At 40.1% G+C, this 18,408-nt stretch overlaps 1 protein-coding gene across 1 annotated transcript; it reads right to left on the bottom strand.

Moving 5' to 3' along the window:
- Nucleotides 1–883: 883 nt before the first annotated feature.
- Nucleotides 884–18,040, bottom strand: LOC134323835 (rho-related GTP-binding protein RhoE-like). Its single transcript, XM_063005377.1, has 5 exons — nt 17,737–18,040; nt 14,553–14,640; nt 3,610–3,719; nt 2,998–3,132; nt 884–2,120 (listed from the first exon to the last, which is right to left on the bottom strand). The coding sequence occupies exons 1-5, from the start codon at nt 17,872–17,874 to the stop codon at nt 1,872–1,874; spliced, it is 720 nt and encodes a 239-aa protein (XP_062861447.1). The 5' UTR covers nt 17,875–18,040; the 3' UTR covers nt 884–1,871.
- Nucleotides 18,041–18,408: the final 368 nt, after the last annotated feature.

Below are 18,408 nucleotides of genomic sequence, written 5' to 3'. Positions count from 1 at the left end.
TTTTGGACTGTGGGAGGAAACCCACGCAGACACAGGGAGAACATGCACACTCCACACAGAAAGGACCCGGACCGCCCCACCTGGGGATAGAACCCAGGACCTTCTTGCTGTCAGGCAACAGTGCTACCCACTTAGCCATCGTGCCGCCCATTTCAGAGATGACTGAATTGACCTTATTTGGAAATACACAATATGAAATGGAAAAGGAATGTAGAGCTTGTTGGACATCCCTACCCAAAACTGTAACCATTATCATGGTGTTGCTGCTTCTTTGTAAATTTACAAGAATTTGAAGCGTGTCCATGAGAAGGTGTGCCGGTTCATTTGAGAAATTGGACAATGATAATGGATGAGAAAGTCTGGATCATAATCAACAAGTCAATTCATCATATAAACGGTCATTAGGGTTGAGGTCAAAACTCTGTGCAGTCTATTGTAGTTCCTCCATACCAAACCTTTTAAATACTGTGTTTATAAATCTCAATTTATACATGTATACCCAATTTATACATGTATACCCATTTCACAATGGACGTGGCTGATATGTGGCTGCATACTTTTGGCCACGTATAATACAATATTAACCTTTTTTTCAGTTGTCCACATTTATTTGGTTATATTTAAAGCCCTACCTAATTACAAAAATCGCATTCCGAACCATGAAAAGAGCCATTCGACCATTAAGGTAGGCTGTGCTGGGTAATTTAGCTTCCATTTATTCTATCATTCAATTTATTTGTGTAATTTGTTTAATTGACTTGACGTGAAGTTTAGTATGGCCCTACTTATATTGTGTGCTTTATTTGTTTATTTGTGGTCATTAATGTTGATATTACTGTCCTAAATTACAGTCACATATGCTACACGTTTTCAACATGTAACAAAGTAGTTTTTATTTTAAACAGTCGTTCAACTGTTCACCATGACTAATGGCTATATCAGTCATGGAAATTAGAAATGCTCATTGCAAATGATGATCTATGGGACAGTGGTAGCCTAGTGGGTAGAGCTTTGGGCTATCAATCGAAAGGCTGAGAGTTTGGATCTTAGCCACTGTTGGGTCCTTGAGCAAGATCATTAACCCTCTTGGCTTGAGGGGTGCCATACAATGCTGGACACTGCACATTGAACCCAGCTTTCAAATGAGCTGGGATACACAAAAATAATTTTGTTGTACTGTACACCTGTATCTTTATATATGACAAATAAAAGTGTTCTATTCTATTCATTGTTGGTAGATTTTATTACAACAGTGACAGGTCTACTTATAGGTATCCAAACAGACCCACCCAGTCCCTGTCTAAAAAAAATCAACACAAAGATGATAAAAAACAAAGAGAACCAGGTTTATCCACAGTGTTTGTGTCAGGCGTCATCAAGTGCCTTCAGGTTTGAAGAAATTCCACATCAGCAGATCAACTGCACAAGCTTCACTTTCCTTTAAACTATTTTATTAACACTTTTAACCCAAAAAACATGACTGAGAAGTTCCTTGATATGTCCTTCAAATATCATTTCCTTTTCATGAGCTAAGAAAAAGAAGACTGGCTAGTGCCACCATGCTTTCTTCTTTTTTCTGAGGAATCTATTCACAACTTCATTCCAGCATTCATGTCCTTTTGTATTATTATTATTCAGGGCGTCAAAACTCTTCCCAACATCTGAATGATACCTTCTGCTGCACTGACGTTCTTAGCTTCGCTTAATTCGGGTGTGGCAGAATAGACCAGAGCAAAGGAACCTAAAATGCCAGATCATCATCATGTACAGGCGAGGGACGCAGAATGAAGGCAGTTGATGCTGTTGGTTGCTGTGCCACCTCCTCACCCTCACGTCCAGAAGAACTGTAAACCACATGGTCTCTTGTTTCCTCACATGACCGTGCAGCTCTTAGCTTTATCTTTCCGCATGTCCGAGGTTACCGACTCCAGATAGGGTCTGCTGGGCATGTGTGAGGTCCTCTTTGTGGCTCTGGATGACTTGTTTCGTTTTACGTTCTTGCTGTTTTTGTTAACGCAGGCCAACGTGGCAACGTGAAAAATGTCCCGTACGCTGTTCTCCGACTGCTGAGCCGAACACTCGATGTATGGAGCTGAGATCTGCTTTGCCATGTTGGAGCCCTGCATGATAACAAGTAAAGAGATGAAAATCTTCACTATTTGGACTTCATTAAAACCACCTCCTTGTCTCTACACTTACCATATAGAAGCACTTTGTAGTTCTACAATTACTGACTGTAGTCAATCTGTTTCTCTGCATGCTTTGTTAGCCCCCTTTCATGCTGTTCTTCAATGGTCAGGACTCTCACAGGACCACTACAGAGTAGGTATTATTTGGGTGGTGGGTCATTCTCAGCATTGCAGTGACACTGACATGGTGGTGGTGTGTTAGTGTGTGTTGTGCTGTTTGTGAGTGGATCATATACAGCAGCGCTGATGGAGTTTTTAAACACCTCACTGACACTGCTGTACTGAAAATAGTCCACCAACCAAAAATATCCAGCCAACAGCGCCCTGTGGGCAGCAACCTGTCACCACTGATGAAGATCTCAAAGATGACCAACTCAAACAGCAGCAATTCATGAGCGATCGTCTCTGACTTTACGTCTACAAGGTGGACCAACTAGAGTGTCTAATAGAGTGGACACGGTATTTAAAAACTCCAGCAGCATTGCTGTGTCTGATCCACTCATACCAGCACAACACGCACTAACACACCACCACCATGTCAGTGTCAGTGCAGTGCTGAGAATGATCCACCACCTAAATAATATCTGCTCTGTGATGGTCCTATGGGGGTCCTGACCGTTGAAGAACAGGTTGAAAGCAGGCTAAAAAAGTATGTAAAGAAACAGATGGACTACAGTCAGTAATTGTAGAACTTTGCTTCTATATGGTAAGTGGAGCTGATAAAATGAACAGTGAGTGTAGAAACAAGGAGGTGGTTTTAATGTTATGTTCAACTGAAGTTGGTTCCAAATTACAAAGAGCTCCTCACCTGATCATATGATACTGGGGTTTGCCTGTGATTTGAAAGCTCCACCAGGGTGCTGAGGTCTGTGCGCAGGTCTGACTTGCATCCCACTAAGAGCGTCTTCGTATTAGGGCAAAATTCTTTGATCTCTCCTTTCCACTGGATGAAAGAAACGTATTCATAAATAAAACATGTTAGAACATGGTTTAACCAATCAGATTGCACTGCATAAAATACACTGCATATTAAGCGTAAGTTCTATGCCACTATGCAACTAAGTTCTTTGACTTAACCCCCCACCACTCTCTTAAATGGGACCATGTTTAGTCTCCTTGACATCATGGCTCAGAGGTCATAGGGCACTCGACCCCTTAAACACGTCACATCTCTAGAACCTAGTTGTAAACAGATTGTCATTAACCCTTCATCCTTTGTCTTTAATGACAGAAGAGAAATCAAAGCACAGCCTGACCCCCCACAAATTCCTAGTCTGCCTAGTAGTACAACCTTTTATTTGACCTTTTGAAGTCTAGACTTACAAAAGCCACTTGACCTCCTAACACAAAGACAATTCAGATAACTAACATGCTTTGCAAAAATTAGAATGGTTAAAGATTGTATGGGCTTGATACAGACCTTCTTTAGAACACTGTCCAGCGTCTCTGGTCGGCTGATGTCAAAACAGATGAGCACTGCGTCCGAGTCAGGGTAAGAGAGCGGTCGCACGTTGTCATAATACGGAGATCCTGAGGAAGCAAAGAAATGAGAAACATTAATTAATTCCTTTAGGAATTGCAAGCATTGTCCATTACTGTGGTTTATTAATGTTAGCTGTCAAGGTTTCCAACAGATCTAAATTTATGTAGCAAGTTTATTCTTCTAGACTTTAATCTATTTACCGATCAGCCATAACATTAAAACCACCTCCTAGTTTCTACACTCACTGTCCATTTTATCAGCTCCACTTACCATATAGAAGCACTTTGTAGTTCTACAATTACTGACTGTAGTCCATTTGTTTCTCTGCATGCTTTGTTAAACCCCTTTCATGCTGTTCTTCAATGGTCAGGACTCTCCCTGGACCACTACAGAGTGGGTATTATTTGGGTGGTGGATCATTCTCAGCACTGCAGTAACACTGACATGGTGGTGGTGTGTTAGTGTGTGTTGTGCTGGTAAGAGTTGATTGAATTTTTAAACACCTCACTGTCACTGCTGGACTGAGAATAGTCCACCAACCAAAATTATATCCAGCCAACAGCACCCCATAGGCAGCGTCCTGTGACCACTGATGAAGGTCTAGAAGATGACCAACTCAAACAGCAGCGATAGATGAGCGATCGTCTCTGACTTTACATCTACAAGGTGGACCAACTAGGTAGGAGTGTCTAATAGAGTGGACAGTGAGTGGACACGGTATTTAAAAACACCAGCAGCGCTGCTGTGTCTGATCCACTCATACCAGCACAACACACACTAACACACCACCACCATGTCAGTGTCACTGCAGTGCTGAGAATCATCCACCACCTAAGTAATACCTGCTCTGTGGTGGTACTGTGGGGGTCCTGACCATTGATGAACAGGGTGAAAGCAGGTTAAAAAGTATGTAGAGAAACAGATGGACTACAGTCAGTAATTGTAGAACTACAAAGTGCTTCTATATGGTAAGTGAAGCTGATAAAATGGACAGTGAGTGTAGAAACAAGGAGGTGGTTTTAATGTTATGGCTGATCAGTGTATGTTATAATATGATACACATGATAGCATTCATCAGGGCTTTAAAATGTATTTCCAACCTAAATACAACATATTAATAGTAAATAAAATACAATTTTATAATACAACCCCAGACGACCACACCTTTTGGAACAGTCATCAGGCTTTTATGTGTATATAGTCAAAACACACATAAAGGAACATCTTATACTCCAGGTATTCCTTCATCACTCATGCTGACAAGGTGTCACTTTTGCATCTCAGTGCAATGAGATAATAACAGTAAAGGGCGCCAAAACAAGACAGATCACAGCTGAGACTTAAACCAAGGTCTAAGAAGTGGTGGGGTAGCATAATAGACTGCAGTGCCATCTGCTTTACAGAAATGCACACCAGATCCTTCTGTTTTTGGAGAAAAGTTGTTTAAAATAACTATAAACTCACCCAGACTTGGAGGTTTAGCAAAGTACTTGGTGAAAATGTCAATTTGCATTTATTTTGGGTAAGACGAGCATATTTGGGTCACAGTGGGTATAAGTTTATGTGAGAATAAGCAGGATTAAAGGTCATGTAGGGCACAAATTTGCATGGAAAGAATTGGGGAACTGCAATAGTTCATGAACAAAAAAAAACAGAAATAGCACGCCAAACAGTAGCATGAAATCATATCCATAACAAGTTGTCTTTATAGCTCATACGTTCAAACCACTGACACACAGTATCACACTGGTGTCGCTTCTTAATATTCGACTGTTCAGAGCTAAAAGTGTCTTCATTATGTGGTTTTTGGGTCACAGTGTGTCTGTTCGACTCATGTTTGAAAACTCAAGCTTCACGATTCAGCACTCAGTCTCAGTGCCAGGAATCTGAGGAATTTCTGACTGACGAAAGATCCTTTGTAGTCTACACTGAATGAAGGGAGTCGAGTCCCCAGCCCCACGTCCTTCTCACAAACAAACGTTTCTCTGGGAGTAACGGGTATGAGTGTTTAATCATTCCTGTCAAAAGCACTAAGAAAGTCTGAATATACTTACTCTAGCACTAACAATGCACACTACAATAAATATTTCGACAACAACTTTGGGGTTTTGATATTAAGCTAGTTGTCCGATCAGTTTTCTTCCTCGTTTAAAGTTTGCCCAGGTAAACTTAATTTATATGGATGTGAAAAAATACTGGGTTAGGGTTATAATTATTCATTAGTCTTGCTGTACAGAGCAATAGTAGGACACGTTTTACCTGGCTTGGGAAGAAAGCTTTTAAACCCACTGATTCTAAAATGTTTAAAATTCAGAGGTGACGTTTAAGATATAAGTTTCTATAATTAAATTAATTTGTATAAATTTCAAAACATTTTTATCTTAGAATATCCATAGCACTTACAATCTTCTGACCCACGGATGGAGAAACATCTTTTTTTTTTTTCTCCGATTTTCCCCTCTCCCCATCTCCCCTAATCTAGTTGTATCCAATTACCCTGATTGTGTTACGCTTCATCCCTACCGATACAACCCTCCACTGCTGACTGAGGAGCTTCGCGACTGACACACGCCCCCTCCGACACGTGTGCAGTACCGACTGCATCTTTTCACCTGCACGAGGCAAGTTCATTTGCGGATCAGCTTTCTGCACGGAGAGCCACACCCTTGGTCAATGCATTATTCCACGACTCTGTGCAGCCAGCAGAGGTCGTAATTGCATCAGTTATGAGGAACCCTGGTCCAGCTCATCCCACCCTGAACAACAGCCAATCGTTGTTCATGTAACCGCCCAGCCCAGCCAAATGGCAGAGCCGAGATTCGATACGATGTATTCGAAATCCCAGCTCTGGTGCGCTAACGTATTTTACCACTGCGCCACCTGAGCACCGAAACATCATATTTTTAAAACAATTTTATATCTAAAATTGCATTAACCATCCATATTTGCTGTGATTTCTAATAGTTTAAGTACACATTTGTTTTTACTTGGCTTCTAATGTATTCAGTACAAAATCTAGTATACACACACAGCATTTCAACTGAAAAAGGTTATGTAAACTTATAAACCTTAAAAAAAAGCTTCCATGTTATCTCAAGTTGCAAGCACACCAGTTAAAAAGAAAGAAATCATATGTTTTACCTTCTCAAATTTGACACATCATCCAACCAGACTACTGTACTGTATTTCTTAAAATATAGACATGATTCACAGTCCCATTATTGCGAAAGCAGACAAAACCAGAATGACTTCACAGTTTGCAAATTTGCCATAGTTAAATTTAGTGCACTATTATGGTGGACGACCTCAGTCTTTGGACTCCCCACTGGCCTGCAAATTAGACATGTCCATCCTGGAAACAGACTGCACGCTTCTGCTAGGTGTTACTGCAGCTTACGAATTGTAAGAAGAGGATAGTCAGTTGGAGGTCATTTAAATTATCTAGGACTATTACCTTAAATAATAGTATTTAGGCAACCACGTAATAATAGTGAACGTTTCCCTTGCAGCACACTTTCCATAGTACTGGTACCTGATCAGCACTGTCTTTCAGAGAGTGAAAAACTCAAATATATGCAAGGTAACTCTATATAAATAACGTAAGTCAATGAGTTCTCCAATAACCAGTATTATTTTTAATTTACTTAAAACACCTTAAAATGACTGATCACACATATTGGTTTATAGGACCCATATGGATTTATACCTTACTAGGTATTTCACTGCCTACAGTTAACTGGGCAATTAATTACCCATTCATTACAAGATTACGTAGATAACAACAACTTGTCTGTGCTATTCCTGGTCCAAGGGAATCTATCACCTAAATCCTTCTATGCCACAACTGGTTTCCTAAGTATGTCTGGTGAACAAAAAGGTGACAGCCATTGTCACCTGCAGCCTGCCATTTGCTGTGTATATAACCCAAGCCAAATGTCTTGCAAACAACATCTCTCATAATAAAGCTTATTTTTAATAAAACCCTTTAACTAATTGGTAAATGAAGATAATAGCTTTTTTAATTAAAAGAAAATGACGCATAAAGAGATGACAAAACATTACAGTAGGTCTATGTGTTTAGATTTGCACTGGTGGCCAATGGTCAATTTAGAAGATGTAGAATAAAACTTGCACCTATGTGAATGTAATCTCATGTATCCAGTCTATGGCAGTCTGAACCATCACATTGGAGCTCTACTAGAGGTTTATTTATGTATACTTACAAACAACTTGGAGAAGATCTTTGATATATATATATACATATATATATACAGTGTATCACAAAAGTGAGTACACCCCTCACATTTCTGCAAATATTTTATTATATCTTTTCATGGGACAACACTATAGACATGAAACTTGGATATAACTTAGAGTAGTCAGTGTACAGCTCGTATAGCAGTGTAGATTTACTGTCTTCTGAAAATAACTCAACACACAGCCATTAATGTCTAAATAGCTGGCAACATAAGTGAGTACACCCCACAGTGAACATGTCCAAATTGTGCCCAAATGTGTCGTTGTCCCTCCCTGGTGTCATGTGTCAAGGTCCCAGGTGTAAATGGGGAGCAGGGCTGTTAAATTTGGTGTTTTGGGTACAATTCTCTCATACTGGCCACTGGATATTCAACATGGCACCTCATGGCAAAGAACTCTCTGAGGATGTGAGAAATAGAATTGTTGCTCTCCACAAAGATGGCCTGGGCTATAAGAAGATTGCTAACACCCTGAAACTGAGCTACAGCATGGTGGCCAAGGTCATACAGCGGTTTTCCAGGACAGGTTCCACTCGGAACAGGCTTCGCCAGGGTCGACCAAAGAAGTCGAGTCCACGTGTTCGGCGTCATATCCAGAGGTTGGCTTTAAAAAATAGACACATGAGTGCTGCCAGCATTGCTGCAGAGGTTGAAGACGTGGGAGGTCAGCCTGTCAGTGCTCAGACCATACGCCGCACACTGCATCAACTCGGTCTGCATGGTCGTCATCCCAGAAGGAAGCTGACGCACAAGAAAGCCCGCAAACAGTTTGCTGAAGACAAGCAGTCCAAGAACATGGATTACTGGAATGCCCTGTGGTCTGACGAGACCAAGATAAACTTGTTTGGCTCAGATGGTGTCCAGCATGTGTGGCGGCGCCCTGGTGAGAAGTACCAAGACAACTGTATCTTGCCTACAGTCAAGCATGGTGGTGGAAGCATCATGGTCTTGGGCTGCATGAGTGTTGCTGGCACTGGGGAGCTGCAGTTCATTGAGGGAAACATGAATTCCAACATGTACTGTGACATTCTGAAACAGAGCATGATCCCCTCCCTTCGAAAACTGGGCCTCATGGCAGTTTTCCAACAGGATAACGACCCCAAACACAACCTCCAAGATGACAACTGCCTTGCTGAGGAAGCTGAAGGTAAAGGTGATGGACTAAACCCAATTGAGCACCTGTGGCGCATCCTCAAGTGGAAGGTGGAGGAGTTCAAGGTGTCTAACATCCACCAGCTCCGTGATGTCATCATGGAGGAGTGGAAGAGGATTCCAGTAGCAACCTGTGCAGCTCTGGTGAATTCCATGCCCAGAAGGGTTAAGGCAGTGCTGGATAATAATGGTGGTCACACAAAATATTGACACTTTGGGCACAATTTGGACATGTTCACTGTGGGGTGTACTCACTTATGTTGCCAGCTATTTAGACATTAATGGCTGTGTGTTGAGTTATTTTCAGAAGACAGTAAATCTACACTGCTATACAAGTTGTACACTGACTACTCTAAGTTATATCCAAGTTTCATGTCTATAGTGTTGTCCCATGAAAAGATATAATCAAATATTTGCAGAAATGTGAGGGGTGTACTCACTTTTGTGATACACTGTATATATATATATATATGTATATATACAGTATATATACTGTATATATATATATATATATATATATATATATATATATAAAGGCCTATTTTACGTCAAGGCTTACTTGGCCTATCAGAAGGAAATGTACACTACATGGCTAAACATATAGACACATCCCAATGACTTAAGTCCGATGTTTACACTACAAGGTGCTTTTACCTTTGAGAAACTCAACTGGCCTGAACAGAGCAACAAGCTTAACCCCATTAAACACTTTTGGAATGAGCTACAGCTGCAAAGGAGGAAGGGTCTCCTTATTAATGACAATTGTTTTGGGCTGTTATGTCTAAAAAGCTCACAGTCCATGTGTTCGCATACTTTGGACCATATAGTGTGACTGACTGTGACCTGTTTGGACATGTCAGTGTTTTTAAGTATTACCACAGCAGCCAAATTTTCCACAATCACCTCATGTGCTCACAACAAACACAGAACAAAGGATCTTTTCCAACTGAATCTGCATCAGTCCTGCCCAGGCACATGATGACCTTTACATGATTGAGGTCATTCCTATCCTGTTCAGGGCAGAAATCCCTGGAAACCTATTTCATTCCACTCCCATCCTACTGAAAATTCCTAACTGACAATACAGTGTCGTATTTCAGTGTGGGTTTCTCGGCCCCATCCACTTGAGATACTTGGCGCACTCCAGCAGAGAACAAAGTGAGAACAAACAGGAATGTCACCTGAATAGAAAAACCCTCAGGAAAACGCCTGAAGCATTGAAAACATGGGGGGTGTGAACCATGCTAAAATTAGCTAGGCTTGCCCTTTGTTCTTCCCTACTTCCCAATGGGTGAAGTCAGTTTGAGCCCAGTCAGAGTTTCCTATCTTCTTACAGTGGGCTTCCAGCCAAACTAGAAGGTTGTCATTGCTTGCTTTTTGCACAATTATAATGCAGTTTGCACTAATTCTATCTATTTTATGAATTCTTTGTTTATCTTTATTTGCTCTGTACTGGAGCTGCTGTAACACTCACATTCCCCACATGGGGATCAATAAAGGAATCTTATCTGATCTATGCAGCTACCTTTATGCGCAAAAAATGAACTGTGGTCTCCACAACTCTGTGCATGTAATTTAAATTTTATAATCCTGACATGACTACTTGTGCACCAAGCAAGATCCATAACAACATGACATGATGAGCCTGGTGGAAAACTTCAGTAAGCAGTAAAATGCACAAAGCTCTAAATTTAACCCAAGTGAACAAATTGGAACACCAACCAGATCAGATCAACCATATCCCACCCACTGGGAAGAGAAGAGATAATCAGTGTTATTCACTTCACCTGTCAGTGGTCATAATGTTATGCCTAGTCTGTGTATATATAATGAAGTGTAGCAATATTGCACATGTACTTGTAAAGTTATTGCACTTCAGTTTACAATGATATTGAGGTAAGTGGGAGGGTCGGAGGGCATTATTTATCTAAAGCAATAGTGGCACTGTTTTAAAGTCTGGAGGTGTGTGTCCTTAAGACCCTATAACGTCTTCCAGATGGAAGCAGAGAAAAGAGATTGTCTCCAGGGTGAGAATCCCTCTGGCTCAGTTTCTGCCCCTTCTGGCCAAATGACATATTTTGTTGATTTGTAAAGTGAAATTAAGAAGATGACTGTCCCACAGAGTTGTTTTACCTGCAGGCCAGAAGTGTGCAGTGTCCCAAATCACATAATACATTACACAATTAGTTCTTAAGTTGTTACTATTTTGAGGACTATTTGGTGTTTGACATGAGCATTTGGACACAGACCTTTTTTCTAAACATTACATTAATCCACTAAAGATTAGAGCCGAAAGAAAAAACTCAAAAAACCTTAAACAAAACCTTATACATCTAGGGATGTAATGATACACTCTACCCACGATGCAATGCAATTCACGATACCGGGTTCACAATACGATTTTTTCCCGATTTTTAAAACTGAAATTGAAGACAAATTATGACAAAGTTTCCTTTTATTATTATAAAATACTGTATTTGTAATTATCTTTTATTTATGTAAATAATGAATGCCCTTTCATTTCTGAGGTAGGTGCAAACTATGCAAAACAATTTGAATTAAGCCCAATTTGGCTGAAAACCCCCGAATCTGGCAACCTGGTGATGTCAACCAGGTGAGGTGTATAGCGCCAGTGCCCTCTGCTGTTTAAAGTGAATATCGATTCATTTTACATGTCAAATCGATTTGAATTGTGGATTTTTTTTCCCCCTTTTCTCCCACTTTAGCGCATCTGCCCGTCAATCATCCTCTCACTAATGCTGGTCCCTGCTCCTGATTGGGGAGGACGAGGCTGCTCCACGCCCCCTCCGACACATGCACAGCAATCGAATATCTTATCACCTACACTTGACGAGTGCAGTGCAGTACAGCGCTGTGTACGGAGAGCCACACCCTCTACTGCACTCCTTTCCCATCTCCGTGCAGGCGCCACCAACCAGCCAGCAGAGGTCGTAATCGCACTAGTCTGAGAGAGAGTCCCCATCCTTAATCCCGCCCCCTTATCTGAACAACAGGCCAATCGTTGTTCATGTGGCCGCTCAGCCTCAGCCGGCAAGGCAGAGCCGAGATTCGATACGATGTATTCCAGATCTCAGCTCTGGTGAACTTTTAAATCGGTTATTAACTGTCTTGTGGTGCATCATTACATTCCTAATTACATCCATTCTGAAATGCAAAAATGACAAAAACTGGCATGCTGGGTATGTGCATGGTCTGGCATCATGTAGTAACTTTTTAAAGTTACATTAGTGTAAATGTGGACTAGGCTTAAAGGGCTATATTTCAGCTGATTAGGTGTCCTCAAGAGTCAAACGATATAAAGTCCATCATGTTCTCAAAAAAGCTAATTGTGCCATAGATGTCTATTCAAACTTTGCAGTATTAAGGATGATTGTTTTCCTGTCAGTCGTTGTTTTCCTGCCAGTCGTAGTTGTTTCGGATATAAAGCAACAGAAAAGCATTTTATTTTCCTCATCTTGTGGTTCTGGCTCAAATTATGCTCTCAGGATCAAACAAACATGAAGACTTACTTCACTTCCTATCACATAAACCCCATTAAATTAAAAACAGGCTATTGATAACCACCCCAACAGATAACATTTCATACATCATAAATCATCACGACATGATGAGATACGTGCTTCCACTGTTTACATGCTGTGTTTACTAGCCTTTGTCCAATTCAGCTGCCAGAAGGGCAGAAGGGGTCACTGTTCCAGCCCCTCCTCCAGCCCATAACGGGAGGAGGTTTTAGCAGCTGCTCTGGTCAGTCCACCCAGACAGGTTTGCTGTGAACTGTGAAAACACCTCTAGACCTAAAGCTCCAAAGTGTGTTGCTATTTATGTGAACTCTAGGTGTTTCAGCTGCAATCCGGACAGTTGGTGATGTCGTAAAAATGCACACTGACTGCTGATTTAAATACGAGCAATACAAACAATGACATGTGATGCCTGAATGTGATAACCAGAACTGTGCTCATCATCTTCTGCTTTTAATTCCCATGTGATCATACAGTAAATGAGATTCTGCACTGTAAGACATGCTAAAAGAAGGGTGGAGATGCTCCTCGTTTTGTAGATTTACCACCCTCTGGAGAGAACAATACCCACAAATGAGCTCAGCTGTTCAGTATTGGTCAGCATCTCAAATGACCTCGAAGAATTCACATTTCATGCCTATCGAGCAATGTTTCTGTTCATTTATCACATCTGATGAAGTCCTTGAGATTTTCTCCTTAAGGTCCCCTTAGTCAGACTGGACTGCTTGAGTTTTAAATTTATGTGTGTTTGAGCTTAACATACACCAATCAGCCATAACATTAAAACCACCTCCTGGTTTCTACACACATTGTCCATTTTAACAGCTCCACTTACCATATAAAAGCACTTTGTAGTTCTAAAATTACTGACTGTAGTCCATCTGTTTCTCTACATACTTTGTTAGCCCCCTTTCATGCTGTTCTTCAATGGTCAGGACCCCCACAGGACCACCCCAGAGCAAGTATTATTTGGGTGGTGGGTCATTCTCAGCACTGCAGTGACAATGACATGGTGGTGGTGTGTTAGTGTGTGTTGTGCTGGTATGAGTGGATCAGACACAGCAGTGCTGCTGTAGTTAAATACCTCACTGTCACTGATGGACTGAAAATAGTCCACCAACCAAAAGCATATCCAACCAACAGTGCCCCGTAGGCAGCGTCCTGTGACCACTGATGAAGGTCTAGAAGATGACCAACTCAAACAGCAGCAATAGATGAGCGATCGTCTCTGACTTTACATCTACAAGGTGGACCAACTAGGTAGGAACGTCTAATAGAGTGGACAGTGAGTGGACACAGTATTTAAAAACTCATACCAGCACAACACACACTAACACACCACCACTATGTCAGTGTCGCTGCAGTGCTGAGAATGATCCATAAAATGGACAGTGTGTGTAGAAACCAGGAGGTGGTTTTAATGTTATGGCTGATTGGTGTATAGTCAATCCTGTGGGGCAACATGACCTCTCTTCAACTGCTGACATCACATCACAATAAGTTGAATCTTTCAAAGCACCAGAACTAAATTCAGGCTGGGAAGTCTAACTGGAATTGCATGTGCTTTCTAGCAGTCCTCTTGGTGAGCCCCAGACACAGTATAGCTCCATACACGTTCCCTTATTACTGACTTGGATGTTGTAAACACACTGGAACATTATTGTCAGGGGGCAAGCAAAGCTCTGAATATAAAAGGGGAGTTGTAGCCTAATGGTTAGGCTACTGGACTAGTTAGTAAAAGGTCACTGCTTCAAACCCCACCACTGCCAGATTGCCCCTGAGCATTGCCCTTAACACTCAATTGCCTAGACTGTATACTGTAAGTCGCTTTGGATCAAAGCATCTGCTTTAAATGTAATCTGTAAATGTAAAAACAGTTGTTCAGTTGGGCATCATTGATCATGTACAGACAGAAAAATAACTTTAACCTTACCTGAGGTGTCCCACAAACTGAGCTCGATCCTTTGAGCATCAATTTCAAAGCTGGCTGTGTAGTTCTCAAACACCGTTGGCACATAGTTCTGCATAAAAACAAACATATCAAATTGAGTGACTTTTTAAACTATTCATGTGGCAACCAATTCAATACTTTATATTGAGACATAAAGGGAATGAAAGAAGGCCACTATGTTGTTAGTATGCTCTGACTATGGTTAAATATAGCAACATTAATAAATAAACTATAATATTTGCATATAATTGCCCTCACAAATAGGCAAATTAGCAAATTATAATGCATTAGTGTCTTAATTGAGCTGGATAACACCACATATTTGATTTCAACACCACAGCTACATAATAACCTACAATTACGAATTGCTGCCATTGAGACACATTTAATGGCAAATCTGTCCAAAACCTTCAGTAACAAATTTAAATAATTTAGTAACATTTCTGCACATTTCATTTTTTTACTACCTGGATATGTTACTATGTGGCTAAAAGTATGTGGACACCAGACTATAATCTTTTTGGACATATATAACAAACCATAGACATTATTACAGATCTACAGCTATTACAGCATCCACTCTTTTTAGAGGGTTTTCCATAAGACTTTAAAATAAGTCTGTGGTAATTGGTGTGCATACAAATAATAGGCCTGGCTCACAGTTGACATTATTTCAAAGGTGTAGATTTCAGGGCTTTGAACAGTGATTTTACAGTGGTAATACTGGAACAGAAAAGTACTTTAAGGTTAATAATCAGGAGCAAAGTCAACATACTTGGCTGTATTAGTGCATTTAGAGACCCAATTTCAGAGCTGGGCCCCGAGCATTCAAGGCCCCTTAAGGTTATTTAAATAAGGATGAAATGTCCCCAACTATTAAAAACACAAATAAAAAGTAACAATAACAATAAAAAATACGATCCTCCCATTATATTATAATTATTACGTTATTATTTATGTTACTGTACATACGATGTGAATGTTTAAACATAAAAATACATCTGTAAAAATAATACGTGGGTAATTATTCTGTATTCTTTAGTTATTTTAGAGCAATGTGTAATGTGTGTATATATGAAAGCATTTTTAAGAAAAATAATTCAATTAAACAATTCTGAATGATCTATTTCTTCATTATCTATCAACATGCCTATAAAAGACAGATTTTATGTGAAATACATTTATAATAATCAGATGTCTTTAAGAAAAATATGTATTTCTATATGTAGGCAATTGTGTATTAAAAACTGCCATTTAAATACCTTCTTTAAAAGTTTTTGGTAGCCCAGAAACTTATTTTTAAAATGCTGCTTGATGTATTATGGTTTTATCACCCTTAATGACATTTAAGATCTATTAATGTAACTATAAAACCATCTAGAACCTTGAAGAATTCTTCTGAAGCAATAAAGGTTATAAAAACAGATCCAATGCTGTTTTTTTGTTGGTGTTCTACACAGGAAAAACATTTGACATTGGTAACAATAATAATGTCATAATTAGGGTAAACAACAGTTCCTGATGGTGCTGGTGTTATAAACATTATGTGACACCACTAATTGTGACACCTGTAACGTTTTATCAAGGCAGATGGTCCTCCCAAAATGACAAACTAATGATAAATATATATATATATATATATATATATATATATATATTAAAGCTACACACCGACTTGTAAGCCTTAATATGGCACTATTGAACGTGTGTCCTATAAAGTACTTTGTGTAAAGGGTGGCAAAGCGTTCTATTGTGCTAGTCTACCGCCAATGAGACCTAGTTTGATTCTCAGCAGTGCTATTCTGTCTACACAGACATGATTGACTATATCTAAGGAAAGGGAATGGCCGAAGCCATGTGGTGGTATGGCATCCTGTACAGGGTGTGTTAATGCCCTGCACAAAAAAAGGAATTAACTAGTACAAGTAAATGGAATACAACATTCCTGGAACACCAGTACACAAAATGCGGAGTACCAAAATGTTCCTATTTTTATATATTTCAAACAAATAAATGATTTTGGCACTAAATAAGTGAATTAAAAATGTATTTATGTAACTATTTATTATGGTCAGTCTCATGGTGGCTCTGACAGTGAGCTCAAGGCAGAAATACTCCCTGGTAAGGGCTTCAAACTATCACAAGACAACACACTCATTTACACATTCACTTACTTTCTTGCACCTGGGCATTTAGAGTAGCCAGTCCACCTTCTGCATGTTTACATACCTAATACCTAATATATACCTACATGTATATAGAATCTTACTGTGAATTTGTATTGCTTGTTTTTATAGTTAGTGAATGTTGTATGTAAGCAAGAAGTTGTTTGTTGTCTGATGTGAGCTGCTGTAACAAAGAAATTTCCTGCAAAGGATCAATAAAGTATCTATCTATCTATGTTTTGAGATATAACCAAGTACCCATATTTACATTTTCAACATTTAGCAGACGCCTTTATCCAAAGCGACTGACACTACCGTGACAGTATACAATCTAAGCAATTGAGGGTTAAGGGCCTTGCTCAAGGGCCCAACAGTTGCAACCTAGCAGGGGTGGGGCTTGAATCGGCAACCTTCTGATTACTAGTCCAGTAACTTAACCACTAGGCTACAGCTGCCCATATGCGAGTAACACGAGTAAAAGAACATTCTTGCTGCCTTACAGACTGTAACAAAGGACATTGATTGAACTAGGATCCATCATCTGTGGGAATTTGTGCCCATTTACTCAAAAGCAAGATCAAGCATTGATGTTGGAGGACACTGATTGGCCCATAAGCGAGATTCCAAATCATCCCAGATGTGTATAATGTGGTAGAGGTTGGTGCCCTGTGCAGGATCTTAAAGTTTCTCCAAACTAAACTAGTCAAACCATGAATTTATGAGTCTTTCATGCTAATACAGGAGCATATGAGCATATGACTGATTTATAAACTTGTTGGCAATGAACCAAAATGCCATATTTATTCATAAGCTTTTTGTCAAGGACGCGCAGACACCTTTGTCTCCAAGGTTTGCGCATCAGAGCTGCCACAATAAACACACCTTTGTACAACTAATCCACCTAAAATAATCCATACCAAGCTTTGAACTTTCAAGTTAACATAGTTATTTTGCATAACAACAAGATTATACAGATATGTATGCAGAAATTAGTCTCTAACCTCAGGAAAGCAGTCTTTGGCGAAGACATGGAGTAACGCGGTTTTACCACATTGACTGTCTCCGATCACCACAATCTTACACTTTACACTCTGACTGCCGGCCATCCCCGATCCCGAGCTGGAACTACTGTCCTTCATCGATCTAAAATATAGTCCTGTACGATAAAAAAGCTCAGAATAAAGTCCAGGTACAGAGAAAAGCGCAGCATCGCCCGTTCACCAGATCCGGTCTGTCAGCTGGTCAGTACAACAGTATCACCGCTCCACTGCAGCCTGATCGTTCCTCACTGCCACATGAAAGCACCGAGCTGTTCCTCTCTCTGTCCTCATGTAGAGAAGTTACCTCCCCTTTCCCTTTACCTCACCACGAACAGCCTGCTTCTAATCATCACACCCACTTATATACAGAAACAGCGCCCTCGATTGTCCATACTCATTTCCAGCAAGAAAGGAGAAAATATTACCTGATTGTGTAATCCAGAATGTGCCACGTTGTATACCTGTATAAACCCTGTACTTTCCACAAGAAAATGTCGACATCTAACCATGACCTATTCATGTATCTTTTCAGGCATCAAAACAATGAGATTAGGCATCTTTCTGACTCATAAAACATTTATAAGCTTGGCAAGGATGTAGCCATGAATGCGAAAACAAACACAAAGCTGAAAG

This window comes from Trichomycterus rosablanca, chromosome 12 (genome assembly GCF_030014385.1).
Source record: "Trichomycterus rosablanca isolate fTriRos1 chromosome 12, fTriRos1.hap1, whole genome shotgun sequence".
NCBI lineage: Eukaryota > Metazoa > Chordata > Actinopteri > Siluriformes > Trichomycteridae > Trichomycterus > Trichomycterus rosablanca.
This window is presented reverse-complemented; position numbering and strand designations above follow the sequence as displayed.

Excerpts from the sequence above, each read along its gene's own strand:
- LOC134323835 (XM_063005377.1), bottom strand. The coding sequence starts at position 17,874 with ATGAAGGACAGTAGTTCCAGCTCGGGATCGGGGATGGCCGGCAGTCAG. Across the intron at positions 3,720-14,552 it reads CAGTTTGTGGGACACCTCAG|GATCTCCGTATTATGACAAC; the intron begins GTAAGGTTAAAG and ends TTGCTTCCTCAG. Across the intron at positions 3,133-3,609 it reads TGGACAGTGTTCTAAAGAAG|TGGAAAGGAGAGATCAAAGA; the intron begins GTCTGTATCAAG and ends TCTTTCATCCAG.